At 38.3% G+C, this 22,345-nt stretch overlaps 2 protein-coding genes across 2 annotated transcripts in view; both read left to right on the forward strand.

The window, feature by feature from the left end:
• LOC145480784 (uncharacterized) overlaps positions 1 to 22,109 on the forward strand; it is a 55,956-nt gene extending 33,847 nt beyond the window's left edge. The window contains exons 11-21 of the mRNA XM_081459112.1: positions 11,105 to 11,267; positions 12,514 to 12,725; positions 13,454 to 13,638; positions 13,973 to 14,071; positions 14,504 to 14,602; positions 15,197 to 15,337; positions 16,012 to 16,479; positions 16,734 to 16,945; positions 17,222 to 17,262; positions 17,421 to 17,517; positions 18,317 to 22,109. Of these exons, the coding sequence (XP_081315238.1) occupies positions 11,105 to 11,267; positions 12,514 to 12,725; positions 13,454 to 13,638; positions 13,973 to 14,071; positions 14,504 to 14,602; positions 15,197 to 15,337; positions 16,012 to 16,479; positions 16,734 to 16,945; positions 17,222 to 17,262; positions 17,421 to 17,517; positions 18,317 to 18,497 (1,898 nt within the window). The 3' untranslated portion in view covers positions 18,498 to 22,109. The remainder of the gene's footprint in view (positions 1 to 11,104; positions 11,268 to 12,513; positions 12,726 to 13,453; positions 13,639 to 13,972; positions 14,072 to 14,503; positions 14,603 to 15,196; positions 15,338 to 16,011; positions 16,480 to 16,733; positions 16,946 to 17,221; positions 17,263 to 17,420; positions 17,518 to 18,316) is intronic.
• On the forward strand, positions 464 to 11,079 carry LOC145480802 (uncharacterized). The gene is made up of 5 exons (XM_081459132.1): positions 464 to 3,029; positions 3,721 to 4,341; positions 4,906 to 5,136; positions 6,465 to 6,618; positions 9,114 to 11,079. The coding sequence occupies exons 1-5, from the start codon at positions 2,882 to 2,884 to the stop codon at positions 9,334 to 9,336; spliced, it is 1,377 nt and encodes a 458-aa protein (XP_081315258.1). The 5' UTR covers positions 464 to 2,881; the 3' UTR covers positions 9,337 to 11,079.
• Positions 22,110 to 22,345: the final 236 nt, after the last annotated feature.

Below are 22,345 nucleotides of genomic sequence, written 5' to 3' on the forward strand. Positions count from 1 at the left end.
GGTACATAATTAAGTCACCACAGTTTCAAATATCCAAGGCCGGATTGTTCAAAGCCTGATTAAACAAACCTAGGATTAAAGAGAATTTTGATTTTAGTTTTGTAACTTTTCGGTCCTGTTTTCTGTTCATGTTGTTAATTGCCTTTCAGTTTTGAGATCGATTCATCTTAAACTACCCAACCTGGTGTAAGTAGTGAAAGATATTTCTATAATATATTACTTAAAATATATTACTTCTTTTAACATTTAATCCTGGGTTAGTGCTAACCGGCTTTCGAACAACCCGGGCCAGATTTCAAAACATTTAAAAAAAAAAAAATACGACTAAAGAAAGAATTATCACAACAGTTTCTATTATAAGAATAATAATAACAATAAATACCAGCAAGGTAGCATGAATATTAGTGAAGATATCACAATTAAAACCAATATCAAACAAAACTAATGAAAATATATTCACAGTGACAAAAATTTTAAATTTAAGATATCTTGATTTAATTTGAAACATTTGTATATTTTCCTTATTCAAGCAGTAGGGAAATTAAACTTAATTTAGCTTGTTTACATGCATGAGTAGTCATACTTGCATGAGCACAAGTAGCTCGCGTGAGCTCCTGTACACTTTAGTTACGGGGCCAAACTAAGTCACATGTTCCAAATATTGGCCTGGCAGCCATGTTCACTGAGAGTTGATTCTGTACCTTAGCTTTTGATAGTAACAGTAGCGCAGTCCACGTAAAGTGTTTAAGATGATGTGAATACCTGGTTTCATCAAATGTACGAAAAGGATAGATAAACATTATGCTGCAAGTTGGTTCATCCAATTACGAAACGGTCAGTTGGTCGAATGTGGAAGTAAAATGCAAATAATGATTTTTGCTGGGGAAATGGCCCACTTTTGTCACTCTCTAACACGATAAGTAAAGCATTTAAAGTGCAGGCTCAGTTCGGTTCAATTGACTTCGGATGACCATATTTTTACTGCTCAGTGTAATAGTGACTAGAAAGAATTGAGCCTTGACCCAGAATTATCTTTCTTTTTTTCTTTTTATCTTGATGATCTGGAACACCTCTCACTGTTATTGTGTATACACTGTAGGTCTTCAAAAGATTTGATCGAGTAACATCTTAGAAAAAGTAATAAACTTAAATGAAATTATTGCAGTCTAGTCATTTGTTATCTCTTTCCGTATTTACTATATTTCCTGATGATAACACATAGTGTCATGCTTTTATTAACTCTTTTACAATGAAAATTTATGCAAGAAAAAAATTAAAACTTAACAGAAATAAAAAGCCATCTGTGAGAGAGTATACATCAGATTGTCATTCCTATTGATGTATTGTCTACAGGTAGAAATTATTCCTGCTAACATGGGGGCTAGACAGGTGCAGGACTATTATGATATTAGGTTTTTCATGTTTAAGGGAGCCATGGCTTTGAGGCATAACACAGTAACTGTCGGGTCCATAGCTTCTTAAAGGACCCTAGTCAGCCTCTGCTATTTTCGATGCCATCAAAATTACTGATATACCGGTAGCATGGTGAAGCAAAATCTTATTGCTTTATTGTAAGTTGTGGTCCTGAAAGTAGGTGCCTTTATCTTCAGTCGTTTCACAGTGATTTTCTTTGCTTCGACATGCTCTGGATAAGATAAAATGGCCAAACCATTGGGCCATCGTGCCTCCTCCTCCATAGGGTTGGAGTGTAGTTCACCTTAGCATGACAGTTATAAGTCTGATAACCTTCTACAGGGACAATTTGAGTGTGTTGAAACCTTGTTAAGATTGGGTAACCGATAGCAACTTAAGGCGACTTTAAATAGAGTAGGCCTGAATCAACTATCACCTCATAGAAATTGAGAGCAAATAATGTAATTGTTTTAGTAGAATTCTAACTGAAATGTGCTTCAAATAACGATTTCAAATATCTCTGGTCTTAATATTAAACTTCTTGCTTTGCAGAATTCGCAGGGACTGAATTGTCAATTTGACATTTTCAGTTGTGTGTGCTCGCTTAGTAGATAGTGCAATGCAACTTTAATGATAGACTTTCTAAAAGTCCTTTCCAATACTTCTTCCCTGGCCTGTTGGTTTTGCCATTTGAAAGGACTTTTCCCACTTGTAGCGCGCCAAATTTACTACTGGATTTTCCCACCGGTGACGTGAATACACATTAACCAATGAACAAACAAGACCTGACTATACGTCATGACGTCGAGAGCGATCAACGACACCACTCGCAGAGCAAATGTCTGCTGAGTTAAAATAAGGTATTGGTACCTATTGTCCAACAATGGCCGCAGCTGCACTAGAGAGTTAACCGAGTTATTTCTAATTAATTAATTACGGTTAACCGGGTTACTGAAAAATGGTGATGCCGCCACTAATTTCGGCTGTTCATGGAACTTAAACCAGGTTTACGGTTACCATGGAAATTAATTGATGAACAATAGATTTTTTAACCAGGTTAGGTTAATTTTAAACCACCTTTTTCCGTGCTTTAACCCAGGTTAGTGGTCTCTTATCAGCAGTCTGATCAGCGCTGCATGGAAGCAAGTGTTTCTTTTTGTCATAAATGGCGACAGAATTCGACAAAGGGCGTGAAAAGAGTCGAAGCTCATTCGAAAGTGCTCTCTAAAAAAGTCATGCATGGCAGGATTCCTATGGATTTCCCCAAACCATCGCTTCCACAATAAGTAAAACAACAGGGACCCGACTGAGGCAAGCTGAGGTACATGATTATCAGCTTGGTTCTCCAGTGCTGGTCAAGGGGAACAAAGAATCTGGGTTCCAGGTTGAAGTGATCCCTTGTTACAGAAAGTCACCTGTTTATGTTTCATTTCTTTGTAGCCGAGATTATTTACAGATTACCAATGAGATGAATCGGATGTTTGGCAAGTACTGTGGTCACATGACTGGAAAGACAGTTCTTGTATCTGGAAAAAAAGCCTTGATAAAATTCCACTCAGGCAGCAATATTCAAAACAGAGGATTTCTAATGAGTTTCACAGCTGTTGTGCCACCCTGTAAGAAATGATAACTGAATGGAGTTAATGCCCTTATAATTGTGATAATAACTTTAAAATGTATGAAGGCACAGAAGGTAGATATATCTGTAACAATATATAAAACCAAAACTGAAAAAGAGCAAGTATAAGGCATGTTTCTGCAAGACTGACTGCTGGGGGCGATAGAAATCGATATAGAGAATCAATCAACACAATGAATAATGATTGCTTGACATAAATGACGACTTTGGAAAATGATACAAATTTGAAATTTTGCAACACACTCTACCAAATTTTCGAATTCTTGAATTTTGCAATCACCTCCTTTAAATCAAGTTAAATTTTTGAGCGCTCAAAGGACTTTTTATCTTGAACACGTAAGGAACAATTATCAAAAACTTTGCTTCCCCACGCAATAATAGGAAAGTGTTCATGATATAACACCCAGGATTGACCCTTGTGTCAAGTTGTAGGGTCTCCAGGAAACAAAGTTTACTTTTTCCTTGCGGCCAATCATTAGGTATCTTTGAGGCTTTATGAGTCCCATACGGAAGCACATCCGACACCAAATGGCCAACTCCAAAAGGCGGGTTAAATTGACCACAGAGAACAAACTTGGAAATTCCTGTCCTAAAGAATGCTTCTACTGCTATCGTATTTTCATGTTATTTGTGACGATGTGAATAATTTTTTTTAATCTAATTTGTAGCTGTGCCAGAACCTGTTGCCTTCTACCCCTTGAATACTCACTATAAAGCCACAGAAAAAGAGAACAGGCAGCCAAAGGGAATCCTGGGAGATGTTGCGATTACAAACGGACCCTACAACGAACCAGGCGGAGCGTACATGTTTTATGGCACTGTTAGCAGCTACATCAAGTTTCCAAATGATGGGGGCCTGGACACTCGGTTCTCAATCACACTGATGTGCTGGGTTCAACGTGGAGGCCAAGATGGACCATTAGTCGTCTACGGAGATTGGGGAGTCCTTATGTGGATTGTTGACGGCAAATTCTTGAATCAAATTGTAAAAAGATCTTCTCCACCACTGACTAGTATAAAAACTGCTGAGGTTCTTCCAGCAGGAAAGTGGGTTCATGTTGCAGCAAGTTATGATCACAATACTGGAACTAACTCGCTGTATATCAATGGCCATTTCAGTATCTCGCAAAATATTGGCAAAGGTTATCAGATGGCAACCAACTCCTACACAGTTCGAATGGGGTTTAAAGATTGCGAAAACACGACATATTTCAAAGGGAAAATCGCGGAAATGAAGGTTTACGATGTTGCACTGAACGAAGCCCAGATACAAACATCGATAATACAAGGTAGCTGATAAATAATACAATGCACTTTGTAAATAGTTTCTTCCTGAAATCATTGACTCATTACCTTCTCCGGTAGACGGATGTTTTCCTGTTGTTTCCCTTTGACCAAAAATAATGTAAGTCACGTGACTGTGCAATCTAACAGCAGGCATGCACTGACAGTTTTTAGGCCTTACCTTTTAGGACTCTGTCATGCAAGGACTTCTAGGGAAAACAAACTACACCAGCTTTCTTTCCACCTAATAGCTACATTTGAGCAAAAAATGAAAGAAATTAGTGTTGTTAAATGGCAATCTACTGCGAGGATCATTTCTTCACTTTACACCCCATGTGCAGTTCCTGTTTTATAATTATCTCACACATATCAGAAGTTTTTTTCTCTGGGTTGGTTGAAGCACGCAACACAAATATATGTATTTGTGTCAATGTGTCAACTAAAATCACATTTTAATGTAATCTGTGCGTGTATTACAGGAAGATATGGTTTGTTTAAAATTAATGTAAGCAGATATGGTTCAGTCAATAAACATTAAGGGTAACAGGTTTTTATTTCTAACCGATTAGTTCCACCAACGGTAACATTCCCAGCTGCTCTGTTAGCAATACTAGGAGGCATGCTGTCATGTTCAGCCAGAGGAACTCCTCCCATATACACAGCACTGATACGGAACTCTACAGTACTGGTGAATACAACAGACACTGCAACCATCCGCCTGGACAAGGATGGAAACTACACCTGCCAGGCCATCAACCAGTATGGAACTGACGTGAAAGAACTCCAAGTCAATTTCACAAGTAAGAGTTTTTTCTTGTTTAATCTCTCTTCTCTTGTCAAATAAAGTACAATGTTTGAGAGTGAGTCCCAGGTAAACTTCGAGAAAACGCCCTGTAATGGCCCTCTGGGTGCAAAGTCCTAAGCACCTGTACTAAAATGAACAGGTTGGAAACTATAGCTTAAAGTGAAGTTTCATGCTGTCCACATTGTTATCAAAGGCCCAGTTCAGACGTCGTGCTTCTGCCGTGCCGAACTAAATTGCAAGTTGGTTTGACTGTAGCATGGCAGGAAATCAGCTCTGATTCAGACGTCGTGCCAGAGTCCAATCAAATCCAGGGTTTACTGAAGCCTCGTAACAATTCTCCTCCTAACTTCCCGAGGGAACAAAATCTTGCCAAAACACATTGACATAATTTATGAATTTAGTTTGGCGCAACAGAAGCACGACATTTGAATCGCTGCCATGCCAGAGTCGTGTAGCACGGCAGAGCTTGTCGAACTTAATTGCTTGCCGAACTTAATTCAAAAGTTTGATTCAGACGCCGTGCTTCTGCCATGCTTTTGTTGAACTTAATTCCTGAATTTAGTTTGGCATGGCAGAAGCACAAAGAGTTCTTTCTGACTAATTGTTGGCCATAGCATCTCTTGATGTAACGGACATCTCATGCAGTGATCGCACTTAAGGACACATCTTGATCATGAATGCCTTCAATCCTGGCCATAACATTTGAGACACTATTATTTTTCCCTTAAAACCAGAATCCAATTTACTCCCCACCCCCCTCTGGACAATGCTGGGTGTCAGGAGTCAATGAATTGTAGAAATGGTCAAATAATTATTTCTAAAAGAGATTTTACAAAATACTTGAGATAGTACGCGCACTGTTAAGAGCTATTTTATAAAAGCAATAGAGTACTTTTTCCATGTTTACATAGCTTCATCTAAACACTTGGGGAGTTGAAAAAATTCTCAAAAGTTTTGCAAACCCTCGACCTGTGTCTTGGGTTTGAGTAACTATCTCGAATTCTCCCAGCCTTTATGTGTTTAGATGAGACTACATAAACATGGAAAAAGTACTCAATTGCTTAATCTAAACCTCGATGTCCAAACTCTGAAGACGTCCATGAGAACAGTTTTATCCCATTCTATACTCAACTTTATTATATTACAATCGAATAAAGTAAACATTAATTGTCATCCTTCAAGTCATATCAAGTTTGGTTTAAATTAAGCTGGGAGATTTTTTTGCTAGGTCTTTGTTAATAACTGTCCATTCCCCTAAAATGTCGGTTAAAATGTGCGTCTTGTAACGTTGAAGAAACATGAAAACCGTCTTTGTATTAACAGAATATGGCCCACAGATTGGCTTTCTGACCAGTGAAGGATATCCTATCAGCTACCCAAGGAATACGGACAATGTATCCACATATCCTATTCCAGAAGGCTGGTCGATGAACATTTACTTTCAGGATTTTGATGTGGAAGAAAGTAAACATTGCCTGTAAGTAATATAGCTGTGATGATCGAGTGTATCAGCTACATTTATCTAATGTGGAGTAGAGTCATGTGATGGCGTTACTCTTCGGATGAATTTCTATCTATCCTGGATCTATGCATTTGTCCAATTGGAACATAGCCTTATCAGCTTTCTTGAGCTTTATTTGTAAATACTCTGTTATTAGTGAATCTAAGTCCCTTTTCGATGGTCCCAATTATGTTTATTAGTAATAAGATTTTAGAAGTCTACTTGAATGGGGGACCGGAAATGTTTCTCTTGATCTGATAAACACTGAGTTCATTAATTTCCAGTACTCTTCCCCCCCCGGGACAAAAGGCGGACATTTGCTCCAGGGGTTGGGGCATATGAAATATTACTCCTGCTCGGGGGCTGTGCTAAATTATAGTATAATCAGGGGTGGCCCAAGATTTCAAATGAGCGTCCCTGTACATACAGTAGTACTCAGGTTATGCAACAGTCCAAATTTAATGATTTGTTCCAGACTTGGTTCCCTTGAGGTTTCTAAGCTGTTTTATTGCAATTTAGGAGGTTTTAGCTTCACTGCTTTGTCCTCTATATATATTCTAAAAATCACCTAAATTGCAATAAATCAGCCTGGAAACCTCAAGGGAACTAAGGAAACACACACCTGAAGCAAGGTAAGGTTACCTTTATTCATACTTCTTCGCATTTTTTTAGGCTTAAGAATATAACCATTTTTCCAAAGCAAATCCTTAAATTTCGACTGTTGCGTAACTTGAGCACTACTGTATGTACAGGGGCTTGATCAACCCATTGTATAATAATAATTTGCAAATGCATCCCTGTATTTCTAGGTTATCTTTTCCATTTCTAAACTGTTTTTGTTTCAAAATTTGGTCATTCTATTTCGTTGTTGTAAAGATCGCTTCGGGGAGGGAAGGGGGAGCGGTAGGGGTGGAGGTTCTTTACAAAGTTTTATACGGGGAGGCTCCGCCCCGAGGTCCAACCCCTTACAGTTTTTTATACCATTTTGACAGAAAAGGTACTCCTTTCGTATACTTTTAATTGAAAAAAGGTACCCCTTTCTTATGCTTTCATAACTGGACCGTATTCTGAATAAATCGCCAAAAAAGGAAATTCCTCTGGTTTGAAGAGCGTTTTGGAAGAGTACCGTTTTCGTGATGGATTAGTGTAAACGGTAGGCCTAACCACAGAAATACAGCTACGCTTTCAAATTTCACCGGCGTGGTGTGGACGAGACCTTAAAGAACTAAACGAAAAAAAGTGATTCAGCTTTAACGGACGCGAATTTAGTGTTGAGTATTAAACTTTGAGGGTGTAAAATTCGCCAGGTGTTTTGTTCGCAAGTCTTAAGTTTGGCTATTTTTGTCAATTCTCGAAAACGCAAAAATACAGGCGTGTGTAAATAAGTACGAATAGTTCTTTTCACGTGTGATCTCTAAATTTTCCTCGTAGCAGCTAGATCGGTTTAACTGTTAGCTGAGAATCGGATTGACCCTTTTTTCAACTTATAGCTTAGATCTGGGATCTGCAAAATTTTCTGTTTGGCAAAAACGGAAAACTGATAACTGAGATCCAATTCCTCCATCAAGACACTCTACTTAGACTGAGTCGATTGTCTATACAAAAGGATATGTGGACTGTCCAAACTTTGGTACAATTTTGTACATGTAAGCATACCTTCTTTAAGGCTTAGTGCTATAATGACTTTCTGTAAACAGTCAGCTGCACGTTTTGTATTATGTATAGTTACCTCTTTTCTGCTTGACAGATAATTCGCGCAGATATTTTTCGAGTTGCATAGTATTTGAGAGCAACGACTGGAGTAAAATGTCCACTCATATTACCTGTCAAGCCAGGGAATAAGGAATGTCATTTTCGACTGCATCCCTGCATTTGTGGGTTATGATTTTCTTTTATTTTTAACTGTGTTTGGTTCAAAAATTAGTCATGACAATTCCTCTCGTGCTCGAACACATCATTTTGTTGGGAGAGCACTCAAGAAGCTACAATCGGCGACATAATTAGTTGACACATTGTCTTTCAATAGTACTTTTAGTGTACCAAGTAACACGATTCTGTTTAACGCTCAGTAAACTGTGGAAAAGACCTTGCTCCCCTATTCAATGTTGCTTGTTTGTAGCTCAAGATCACAGCAGTTACCACAGAACACTGTTTGGGGGTGAGGGGGGTTGAAAGGACAAGCTAGGAGGGCAAAAAGAGATCAAATGACGAAATAGGGGGTTAAAAGGGCAAATGTGTCAACAATTTTGTCACCGATTGTAGTTGCCCTAGCTGTGCTGTCCCTCAAGCAACTCTTATGCTTCTTCCCACGTGTATCATAATTCGATAATACACGCTAAAGCATGGAAATTCTTATTGCCAGGTAGTATATAGTTTTTAATTATATATCTGATTTTTCGATTGCTTACGAGTATCACAAGTTACTCAGTTTTAGTGGTTTGGTGCAAAACATCATTTACTTTTCTTTGTAGCAAAGACTTTTTGAGAATCAAAGACGGGACGGGCAAAGAACTTGGTGTGTATTGTGGTAACAAGACTGGTAAAAATCTTCTTGTGACTGGAGACAAAGTGGAAATAATATTTCATTCAGACGGAGAGATTGAGCAAAGAGGATATCTGCTAAATTTCACTCTGGTTTCATTGCCCTCGGTTTCAAATGGTAAGTGGGACCATAAAGAAGCTGATGAAACTTGAAGAGTACACTAAGTTCATCTCCCACTTAAATAATTTCTAACATTTCATTTAAAGTTGACAGTTATTTATGATAATACATACGCAGCTTGTTTCGTCCTGGCCAAGGGACTCATCAGTGTCCTTTCTGCTTGGCAAACTCGTTGGGCATTACGCCCAAATTCCCGTTCGCTAACAAAATGATGACAGCAATCTTGCCTTATATCCCTAAAGGATTCCTGACCGCATTTCATTTCCACGAGAAAAACTGGAACACGAGTTTTCTGCAAAACTAAGAGCAATAGTGTGGTAAGAGACGATGTCTCTTGAGCATGATAATTTTCAATAGCCCGTAATGAATGTAAACATTGTCATAAAAATTTGGCGTCTTTAGCCACAAGTTCGCGGAATTTCTTTAACCGTATCCAGACTGGGCTTTTTGGTTTTTTAAGGTCTTCCAGTGACTGGAAACCAAGTAAAAATGTTATTAGATCAGACGACTAGGTTGAACAAAGAGGATATCAGTTAGTCTTCACTCTGGTTTCACCAGTCTCGGTTTCACCACCATTTTTTTTTTCACTTGGGTGGGACGATAAAGAAGCTGATTAAGCTTATCAAGTTCGCCAAGTTTATCTCCCTCCTCAAGCAGTCTAAGGACTGGATCAAAGACCTTTACTGGTTAAAATAATTTATTTGATATATGTCCAAAGACACAAGTGACAATGGAACCAAATTTAGAACACAGGTAGGTTTTAATGTTCTTAGCATTTTGAGGAAGATTTGGTACTTCTGACAGGTCACGTGACATATCAAATGATGTTTAGCGGAAAATAACAAATATCTGACGAATTATTGGCGGTTTTTAGCAAGATCGTTTAACAAGAACGAGTTTTAGATGCAGTTCACTTATTTCCATACTCTCACATTTGGAATGACCATCTAAGATTTTGTGGGAAAAGGTTGTAGGGTCAAAGGTCATTTTTGTCAAGAAAATTCGACTTTTGATCATTAATATCTTCTAAAAACGAAATCAAGGAAGATCATGCTTAGCGTAGCAAGGTAGATAATTTAAATTTGCATAGAAAATGCTCATTTATTGATGAATACGTGTAAAATTCGCCAACAATCGCCGATTTACTAAGCTTTAAGATAATTTTTTAATAAAATGATAACGTTTAAAAGAACGTTCAAAAGGTCATGAACTTGTGGCATCTGAAGTCACAGGCTCGCAGATACCCTTTGACCCTATTTAGACCGGGCTAATGGACTTTTTGAGGTCTTCTTTGACCGATGGGGGATCGGGGGGAAGGGGGAGGGGCTTTTGAGGCCAACTCCCCGTTACTCTTGGAGCATTTAAGTCATTACGGACCATAAATCTTGTACATTTTATAACACATCCCAACCTTTCTTCTACGAGGTCCTTGTCATAGAATGGGTCTGCCATCTTGGATTTCACGACTTCACAAAACGCTAGAAAATTGTGAAAATTTGCTTGCAATATTTTGTCCTTTTTTTACAGTCTATCTTTCCATGTCTTTCATTTGAACGGTACTAGTAGTCTCAATTATCATGAACTGTAGACAGCTGCAAGCGCGATATAATTAAAGCAAAACGGTACGACACGCTTTTTCATTTAGTAAAAAAAAAATTCAATTTTGCAAATTGGAGTTGTGACTTCATCCAATCTTGGCAGCCTTCGGAGTGTTGATCATCCAGTTATTTCCAATGTAGTCCTCAAACATTACTTAAACTCCGAGCCTCCTTAAGATATAAATTCATTATCCGTTTTCAGTGCCAGTGCTAAGGAATTCTGGTCAACCAACAGAAGAAACCGCGATCTCCAATGAAAGGATGATTTACATCTTATCTGGTATCGCCTTCATTCTGTTGCTGGTGCTGTGTTTTATTCTTGGTTTTTGGTGCTACAGACGGTCTCGCCACAAGCGAATCAAAAGGTTATTCACTGTTGTTGTTACCTCATACTTAAGATGTACCATGATAAATTCGTTGGTTATTGCAAAACTGGGACAATTAAGAGGAAAGATTCTGAATGTTATAGCATTTTACAGCTAAAAGCTGCATCTATAGGTTAATTACAGCCGGTTCCATTCTCAGCAGGCGCTGTTTTGAGAAGTAATGGAGACCTTGCCTCTTTTTTGCGTAAATTTATTCACCTAACAGCAAAGAAAACCTTACTATTATAAATTGACCCTAGATATATAATATATGCGTATCACAAGACAAACATAGTTTAACTTTGAAATATGATGTTCAGACAAGAAATCGGATCTGAAATGATTTGCCAAAATGATGGGAGGCGGAGTGGCCCACTGGTTAGTTGGGGAGCAGTGGGGGAAAAAACAGAGAGAGAAAAAATAAGAGAGGAGTGTGGTACATGGGCTCGATATTTCCAGCCGTTTTGTGAGCCCGCGTTCCTTGCCCCTTGCGAGGAGGATAAACAACTGCACACCCAAAACGGCAGAAAATCGAGCCTATGTGGTACGGGAAAGCTAGAGAACAATCGTTCACTTCTCTCACCAAGCCCCTCTCTCCTTCTTTCGCTCACTATTTTTCGTGCTGTACCCCAACTAACTACTTAAGCGTGCTGGACTCGGGATCTGAAAATTGAGCCTATGTGGTACGGGAAAGCCAGAGAACAATCGTTCACTCCTCGCACCAAGCCCCTCTCTCCTTCTTTAGCTCGCCATTTTTCGTGCTGCACCATTTCCTGTACCCCAACTAACTACCTAAGCGCGTTGGACCCGGGATCTGCTGGCGGTCCATGTTGGTACGTTGGCTGGGGTGACTGCGTTGTGTTCCTGGGTAAAAAATCTATTTGGGAATCTCTCCAGCTGGGGATATTCTAAAATGGATAATGCCGAAGTACCAGGTCAACCCGAGGAAATGTGCAGAAGTAGCCTGCAATGGACTAGCATGTTATCTAGAGGAAATAACAATAACTCTCCCTCGGAAGCCGGGATAGCTTTGATGGTATATGCTTAACTGCAGTCTTAACCATTGCAGAACCTGGTATCCAATTTGGAACTTATTGACAGAATGCAGAATGGCTGAGTTTCATCGCCAAGCTCTAAGATATTCGTCTTTTGAGCAGCAAGATTTCAGTAAAATAAAAGCCTACTGCACTGTACTACATGATAACAACTCTTTTTGTGTATAAACTATTTTCCCATCTGTCCACAGATCAGTTCGTTCAGCTCGCGAAATTATCCCGCTTGACAAGTGGGAACTTCTTCCCGAGGAAATAAAATACGAAGAGGAGCTGGGTCGAGGAGCATTTGGTGTGGTTTACAAAGTAACTCTAAAGAGGCGAGTTGGAATAGAAGTGTTTGATACTGTAAAAACATTGAAGCCCGAGGAGCCATGCCAGCTGGTCGCAGTCAAAGAACTGCAAGGTAATTGTAATCATTATGCAAAATCATGTATAAGAGGGCGAATCGTCACACAACTTGCTAATTGGTTTCGTCCGTTGTCTTTAAAATACACCTGAAAGAGATTTAAATTCTCGGTGATATGCAAAATACTTAAAGGAGTTAAGTCACGGTATTTTGAGTTATTTTGGCCACATACAAATTAATTACCTTTAAATGGTAGGAAACCTGAAAATAACAGTTTAATAACATAGAAAAACACCAAAGAGATAATGATAAACCATAGAGGAACAAGGATGGCTAAGGCTGGAGAAGGTTAACACAGATTACAAACAAATTTGAAAAATTGACGCTAAACTTCTCAATACGCACAAACCGTGACTGAGCTCCTTTAACCCTTAACAGATCGGTTGCATTTGGTCTTTTACAATCAGATCGCAAGTTGTATCTCCCCAGTCTTAAGCTTAAGGTGACAGTACGAACGACACAACTGAGCCATTTCCCTTTATAATGTGGATATCATTAAAAACTATATAATCATCTGTCGCCTTGTTTTTCTCTTTTCATGTCCCATTATCCCTAAATTGGAGAGCAGGTAGTCCTGAGCATGAAACGCAATTGAGTTTCCTGTCGGAATGCACTCCGACCGTGACTGAAGCAAAGCCTAATAGATGGCGGATTGATTTTTGAATCTGGTTTTAAAATCTTATATTCGTAGCAAATAGGAATTTAACTACATTATTTGTGTCTAGATGATCCGAGCGAAGAACAAAAAGAAGAGTTCTTGCAGGAAATAGAACAGATGAAGCTGTTGGGTGCACACCAGAATATTGTATCCCTGGTTGGTTGTTGCACTTTGCAGGAACACAAGTTCCTGGTGATAGAGTACGTTCCGTTTGGTGATCTGTTGCAGTGGTTACGACGCAGGAGGCAATCGGTAAGACGTTTCCCAAAGGAATATTTAATCAATTTGATGTTACCCCAAGTGTTCTGTAGTAATGGATTTAAAAGTAGGGCAGTGGTGTAGTCCTTCACGAGGCAGTTCGTGCTAATTATACGGGACTCTTGCAAATCTATCAAAGCTCATAGTTTAACATGCAGCTATAGGATTTTCAATGGCTAGATGCCTCCCAAGTAGGCTGTGTTGGGTTCTAAATATAACAAGATTTCCAGTCGATAATGTTCAGCCCTCATCTTGAAACTTAATCACTTCCATGTTTAGACCAATCGTGGTAGTTATTTATGACCTAATCGTGTTCATTGTATTCTAGATCAATCGAAACCAAGGGACTGGGGGTAACGAGGAGAAGAAATGTTACGACGACAAGGAAATATTCAATGCTCAAAAAGAAATGAGCGACTGCAGCCAAGTAGGTGCCTTACATTAAACCCTATTCTAATCAGATATGCTTAGGGCTTCAAGAACATGAGTGGTTTGATGGAGTGGTGACTAAAAGTTCTGAGGCCTTTGACTCCACCAGTATGTAACTTGAGGGATGGGGAATGTTTTATAGTGTATCGTGTGTATCTGCCATCAAATATTTGAGGCTTAATAGAAAATAACCTGTCAATTGATATGTCACATAGCTGACTGTCGGGGTGTATTGATCGGTGAGCAGGGGGTTAGTAGGAGAATTGGTGGTGGGGTGGATGAAGGAAGGAAGGAAGGAAGGAAGGAATGGTGAACGGACGGATGGACAAATGATTGAATAGATTAAATGAACAAACAAATGAATGGGTGAGTGTATGAATAAAAATATAAATGAGGATTAAAATATTAACTTTTAATGCATATTTAACAGGGAGAGCTAGACTTTCAGGATGAAAATTGGCCCTTGGCTATTCCTGGCGGTTTCCAAGTTAACAAAGAAATTGCCATGTCCTCTGGACAGCTTTCTCAGGTAAGAAACAGCTTGAATACTACTTTAGTTACTTTCGTTATAATGTTATCAGGCAAATATTCTTCTTCAAATTTGTTTTGGAAAAATGGTGTAGGCCTGACGTCAAAATTTCAATAGGAAAGTTTGAAAAAGTATTAAATTTTCGTTCCACGTGAAAAGAAAAGTTGACAGATGTAAGAAAAATATTAAAACGTGATCAGTTTAACTGCATTTAAATAGCAGGATGGAAGTATGGATAGATAGCCAATACATATCCCATAAAGGGAGGAACTAGAGCGTTTCGATGGTACTTTAAAATCCCGGAGATGAAGGAGCTATCTCCCTCTAGTCCCTCTGCTCTCACAAAAATTTGCCCAGTCTTTGAACTCCCCCTTTACCTCACCCTCCCCTCCTCCCAACGATCTAGTCCGATATAACATTTCAGCTCTGACATCTCGATGGATGGTAAGCTTTTAAAATGTCTCCCGCCTCTCGATTATCACTCCCATTTTTTTTTTATTAAAAAAGGGAGATTTTGCAAAATATTGACCTACCGTGAAATAAGGGTATTAAAATACGCGTATTTCATGGTAGGTCAATATTCTTGCCATTCAGGAAAAAGATGATACTCAGGATGGGATTGATCAAGATCAACCACGGCTAGAGCAAACTTTGCTGATGATGGAATCCACTCCGTCACGAGATAACAGAGATATCATCCTTGATGTAACCCTTTTCGCTGAGAATCTTGCTGAAGTAAGTAATGGACAAGCGGAAGTGTTCGCTTTTCTATTGTTTATTTCCATGGCAGTTTTAGCTCTTAAAACTGCATTTGAGAAGATTATAACATTTAAGAATTACACGACAAATTCATTGATCTATGCGCATATTATTATTATTTGGATTGGTACATGTATCTGCAAACGTACAAGTACTTATGTATGGTAATGAAAGTTAAATGATGTGTAAAGTATCCACGAATGTTTATTTCATTGGTGGTCATGTGCCAAATATGATGAGATCAGGTAGGTCAACATAGCCAAACTGGCAGTAAAAATCAAAATTATTAGATATATTCTAAAAGTATTACGAGTATGATGAAGTATTAAAAATGCTAAAGCTAAAGCAGAAGTGGAAGAAATGTAAAAAAACAAACATTGATACCAAAATCAAAACTGGAAAAAAAAACAACTACAACTTCGACATATTACTACAAATGTTTTCCAATCAAGATAAGAAAAACTCACTAAAAACTCACCAAAAACTCACGCTACATGAGGTTTGAAATAAGCGCCACATTTTCTATCCTTCCCTCCCTTCCCAAAATGTCAATAACGTAATAATTTACAAATGCTTAGTTTACTACCATTACTTGCTAGGTTCTGTTCTGTTCTGTTTTTTTTTTTCTTTTTCTTGCGTTATTTATTCAGGAAAACAGCAATGATTCACTGGATCAGGAAATCATTGAACTGATGCCGATACCATCGACATCACAGGAAAACAGCAACGCTGCCACCATATCCATATCGACTGAAAATATTGATGATGATGACGACGAGAAAGAGGAAGGAAACAATAATGCTTTTCTGAACCAGGAAAAAATTGAGGTGCTATTAATGCCAACGACATCACAGGGAAAAGACAATGCTTCCGCTATACTGATGCCAACTGAAAATATTGATGATGATGACGCCGACCCTGGTGAAGGTAACTGTAACGATTTTCTGGAGCAGAAAAGCATGGAACAGATGTCGATGCCATCGACATCACAGGGCAACAGCAATGCTGCCGCTATATTGATATCAACTGAAAATATTGATGATGACAACGACGAAGAACCAGACAGCTTTACTACTCAAAAGCTGTTTTCTTTTGCTTGGCAAATAGCAAAGGGAATGGTAGGTATTACTATAGCTAGTTCGAAATGAGATAAAGTGTAAAAATACTTTCTAGTTGTGACTCTCAACCTCCACAAGAAAGGTCCTGTGAACAAATCATCTGAAACTAGGATGGGTCTTGCATGCCTCGTTTATTGGTAACTTCAAACAAAGTTTTAATACGTGATTCCCAAAACACAAACAAACAAAAGAGAATCATAATCTTTATTTCTATAAATAAATTGTGCTCTTGTAATTCTGTCATAATTTTTTAGAATCATCTTGCAGAGAAAGGCTTCATTCATCGTGACCTTGCAGCTCGTAATATTCTGGTTGGCACTGATAACCGAGTCAAAGTGTCAGACTTTGGATTGATGCGAGAAATCTACGAGGACTTGTACAGTGGAAAGAATACAAAGAAGCTTCCTGTGAAATGGATGGCCCCAGAATCAATTAATGACAGCATTTACACCATCAAGAGTGATGTGTAAGTCACTCTTTCCGTGTGACGGCAAAACCTTTTCCTTAACCCTCAGATGCACACACGGAGAAGTACAACTTGTTCTTTCAAGGATTTAGCGTGTATTGTCGAGAAGTTTCGAGGGCAGGAAAGAAGCGTAGAAGTTGCTGGTGGGCGGCTTGTCATTATAATTACATGGCCCAAAAAGAGAAAGACTTAAAATCTTAATTGTGTTGAGTACATGTACAGTAATTACAAAACAGCGTTTCTTGATTTTTTTTTAATTATTTTATTTGCATATAGCTGGTCCTTTGGAATACTTCTTTGGGAAATGGCCACCATGGGTAAGTTAAAAAAATATTTTTTTCTATTTCCATTACATTCTTGTTTCTTTATTTTTTCCGAAATTAGTCATTACTTTCTTATGTTAAGGCGAGAATTCATTTCAGTTTTCCTCACGTGACACTTTCTTATGACTTATTTTTCTTTGGATGAATTTCAGGAGGTGTGCCGTATCCCACGTTAACCAATCGAGAGCTGTGTCAACTTTTGAAGACTGGTTATCGCATGGAAAGGCCTGACATGTGTTGTGATGAAGTGTAAGTAACTAAATTGCGTTGAGATCAGTTGTCCCTCTTTCGAAATAGGGCTGATACTTGAAAACAAGCAATTATCCAATACTTACAAATTGAAATGCTTGTGGCTCGCATGAATATATTTATATCGTATAAAAACAACTGGTAATGCTGCTACTAAAAGTAGAGGGCAGTCATTCATGAAGACCACAACTATCGTAGAGGAACATTGTTGTTTTTAAACTGTGGACAAACGATATGCGAACAACCAATGTTATGGACATATAGTGGCTTAAATTAAATATATACAAAGGATCTGTAATATGAACTATATCCGTCCAAATTTACATAAGATTTATTTTAAAACCTGACCATTGCAATCTATTGTTGTCATATAGGAGCATAGAATTGCTGTCTAGAGGGGCTCTAAACAAATAGGAGTTATTGTAATAGTAATAATAACTTTATTATTGTGTGAAAATAATTGGCTCAGCCACGGGATAACCCTCCAGTAATTAAAATAACCAATCATCAAGTAACTCTTCTTTGGATTTTGAGACGGCATTGGTTCAGGTTGTTGTACATCATATTACTACATGTGTATTTCACATTATTTTTGATCAAGAGGCTGCAAGCTTGATAATCATTATTGAAACATTTCATTTTTGCGCATCTTGCATGCCCTCCACGCACCTATACAATGTCGAGAAACTGATTTAGTGTTGTAATGTATTTCAAGTTGGCTTTGACAAATATTGTAGATGGATCGGGTTTGTTCCGCAATGCAGCTGTTTAACTTTTTGTCATCTTCTATCCATGATAGATATGAACTGATGTCTGAGTGCTGGAATGAAGATCCATCCTCTCGTCCCAGTTTCTCGGAGTTGATTGACCGACTGGAGGTTATCATGACAAAGGATGTACCATATTGTGACTTGGACAAGCATGATGAGTCACACTCCTACTACAACGTGCCCGCTAAAGCTGATGAACACAGCGGATAAGAAAGCGACAGAAAGGCCAACGGGATAATGCACTATAGACGAGAACTTTAAACTTTAAAAGGCTATATTTAACTTCAAAAAGAAAAAAAAATGACTATATATGGGTGTAATCCAGACTTCAATCCTAGACAGATCTAGTTGAGACAAACTCAAGAATTCAACAAATAACCATCTTGGGTCAAATACTACAAACAAAAAATTATAAAAATTTTGCTTATCCACTTCTTATCTCATATCCGTTCAATGTTGTCTTAAAATGTTGGTAATACACGAGAAGTAATTTTGAGATAAAAAGAAAGGAAAAAAACATCCTTGAGGAGGAGGTGGGAAAGGTAGAAAGGAAGCTAGCCCTTGTCAGATTTTTCTTGTCTCAGCAGTTCTATCAAGGACAGTTATTTAAACATAAACAAGTTAAGTTATGAAATAATTTAAAACATGTACCTATGCCTCGATGTGCTAGTTGTGCACGGTACAAGAAACTGAACTTGAAAATGGAGGCACATTAATCTTGTTAACATTGCTAGCTGCTGGTTGCCTAACCAGTTGGCTCTTGACATTAGTAAAGATAAAAAGCTGAATTTGAGACTGCTACACATCTTGTTGTAGCTAACTGCCTGCCAATATACTGGTTTAAGCTTAAATATATTAAAATATAAGTTAATGTTACCTGTGTTGAATCTGACTTAATTTGTTTGTGGTTGTGGTCGCCATTGATCATGTGTGGACTGGTGTGAGGTCTGGAACCAAACCGATGCGGGAACTGGAATAGCCGAGGACAATTGCAGTAATTTGTATAATGTTGACGGAGAACGCAGCTATGAACAGTGCAGAGCAGCTGCTGGAACAACAGTGAACTCACATGTTAACAAACAGTGGGTAGACACGAGAAAGGACGCGGGAAAGGCAAAAACAGAAATCAGTAAACTACTTGTGAACGGGCTAAGAAAAACAAGGGTGTTGCGCACATTGTCCGACTCACAGCAGGCATGATTGTCGCTGCTTGGAATCTACACATGTACATAATTATGTAGATGAAAACAGTGGCCACACTATATCTCTCCACAGTTTGGCCAGACTGGAAGCCTTAGCACAACTTGAATTACTGACAGGAGTTAAAAGCCCTTGTGTTGGCAAAATAAGAGGGTCTAAATGGGGGAGGAAGAGGGGGTGGGGAGGAGGGTTGCAAATGTCAGTTATCAGTTCAAATTTTGATTGTCTATTTGTCAGTTGTCAGTTAAGTGGCTGTTACTAATTAAGTGAAGACCTAAAACCTCTCTTACAGCAGTTTCCTTCTCCCCGATTTTTTTGAGTGGATGTACACAGGCTACACAATGAGCCGATAAAAAACTATCAGATAATGTGCACTTTCTGGGAATAGGCAAACAGGTTAGGGTTAGCCATGCCTCCTACCTGCCCCCAAATTGAACCAGTAAAATCTCCTTGCTGTACTGTTTACAAACTAGACTCTTCATCCTCAGAATTGTCTGATACAAGTTCCTCTTTTCTTGATTCGTCTTTGGAATCAAGTGTTTCGGAAATGTAAAAACATTAACACTCTATACCATAGTTCTACTGTTTATTCAAATACTTTCGCCATGTATAGTAGCCCCAGTGTGTTTTATTGATGAAAACACAGCCTTCCCATTCATTGTTTTCAAAACCTTGCACCACTTTTTCATCCAAATATCACAGATGAAACTAAAATCAATGTGACTCACGTGCACCCGTACACTGTTTTTTTTGCACTTCATGTCGACTACATGTATTCATTGGAGTTTTGATTGGTTCTTGGCATGGTCGTTGTCCTTTGTGATTGGCTAATAAAGTCATTCAGGGGTTTCATTAATGTTTTCAACAGGAGGGCAACTAGTTCTCACTGGCCGACAAAACTTTTTGAACTGAACTTTTTATAAGAAAAATTTTCCTGGAGATGGTCAAAACAGACGGGCAGAATTGTCCTTACAGCCAGTCAATTTGCCTGGTGTCCCACCCTTAATGAGACCCCTGTCATTACTTTGGTTTTGGTTTTATGATATTTGATATAAAACCACTCTATTCATAATAGTCTTGAAAACAAAGCCAGTTGTTGTAGAGGTCATAACAGACTGATAGTAATGTTACATTATTAGTACATGTACAGTACATGTACATCACACAAAATAAAAATGAAAAACAACAACAACAGAAAAACTGTTCTTACAGTCTTATTGTGCAGTTCCAGAAAATATCCACACTCCCCCCACAGAAGGGATTGGAATTTCCTGGGGGGTGGGGTATTCTGGAAGACCAAAAAATTTTAAGAACTGTATGAAGCTTTACTGGAATTTCCAGAGGGGTGGGGAGGTGTTAGAAAAAATCCCTTCCGTGGGGGAGGTGTGGATATTTTCCGGAACTACACATTGAGATACTACAACATAATAAAATAATTATAATTAAACATGCCAAGGGATAGTATTGGAGGCTAGTGGACTCGGAACAAACGACTGAGAGCCATGTTCTCGAGTACAGTCCCAGTAGGTAAGTATTTTATTGATGCAGCTGTATATATGAAAAAGCTGGGATAATTCAAACATTATTGCTACTTTGTGGGCTTTTTTATACCAATTTCAAAAGAGTCCATTTGTCAAATTTGTTCAAAAAAGTAGATAAACTTTTCTGAAACTTGCTCAAGAATTCAAAAGACTTCCTCTCAAAAACCAACAATTTCCAAAGATAAGAAAATGCTTCAACTAAATCGTCAACTGAACATACAAGATGCTGCCACCAAGCTGTTAGTTATAGTTAATTCTTACTTTTGATACCAAACAATCATTGGATGAGGTTTTTGTGATATCCAGAATATACTACTAATTGAGGTGAAGGTAAGGGTTATCGGCCTCAGCCTTCGGCTGCAGCTGATAACCCTACCTGAGACCTTGATTACTTTGGATATCACAAAAACTTAATCTAGTAATTGTTTTATCCTACATAAGGCCATCCCCTTTTTTTTTGTTTATTGTCGAATGTGTTTTCTGATTTTGGGTCGGTCAGTCAGAAAAGGAGAAAACAAAAACAAAAATAAAATTGGAAAAGGAGTCTGGAGCTAGGAGACTGGTACCTCGGCATAATATCCATGGAGCCTGGAAACAACAAGGTGTGCTTATAAAGTCAACATCGCGGCAATGGAGGAAGGAAAAATCGACATTGTTGTTTAAGGGACACAGTCAGCTTTGGGACCAGGCTGACCTGGACACTAGTTTTGTCACTTTGAAAAGAAGCTAAAAGAGTTCACATCAACCTGAAATCAAAGTTACGTATCAAATACATCTAGAAATTCGCTTCAATCTTTGCAGTGTTTTGCTTGATTTTCAATCGTTTACTGAAAAATCTGTTTTTGAGTGTACTTTTGCTCATCCTAGGATATTATTTTATCATGTTTGGTTAAAAACACTGGATTGCATATCTGTTATATGTAAATTAGCTATGAAATGGTATCTAATGAGCATGTGCGCCAGCTGACTGTGTCCCTTTAAAATCAAACAAGAACAGGGAAAAAACTAAAAATCTGTAAGGCAAAAAATTGCTTATGTTTCAGATTAAAGTGACAATTGTTTGATATAATGTGTCATTACTTTCTGCATAACTTTTGTTTTTGAAAACGTGAAAATCTGGGTTGGTCAGACGACGCTAAACAGAGAAAAAAAGGGGATGGCCTAATTGAATGAAAAAAAGAAATGGAAGGCATGTTTTTGCTTCACTAATAGCAAGCAACACAAAGTGCAGGAACTTGACATGATTACCCTTAGAAATCTGATGCACTGCGGTCATACATGCCATGATGACCGGTGATCTTGAGTGTCCTTGACATG

The sequence above is a fragment of the Orbicella franksi genome, chromosome 1 (genome assembly GCF_964199315.1).
Source record: "Orbicella franksi chromosome 1, jaOrbFran1.1, whole genome shotgun sequence".
In the NCBI taxonomy this organism is placed as follows: domain Eukaryota; kingdom Metazoa; phylum Cnidaria; class Anthozoa; order Scleractinia; family Merulinidae; genus Orbicella; species Orbicella franksi.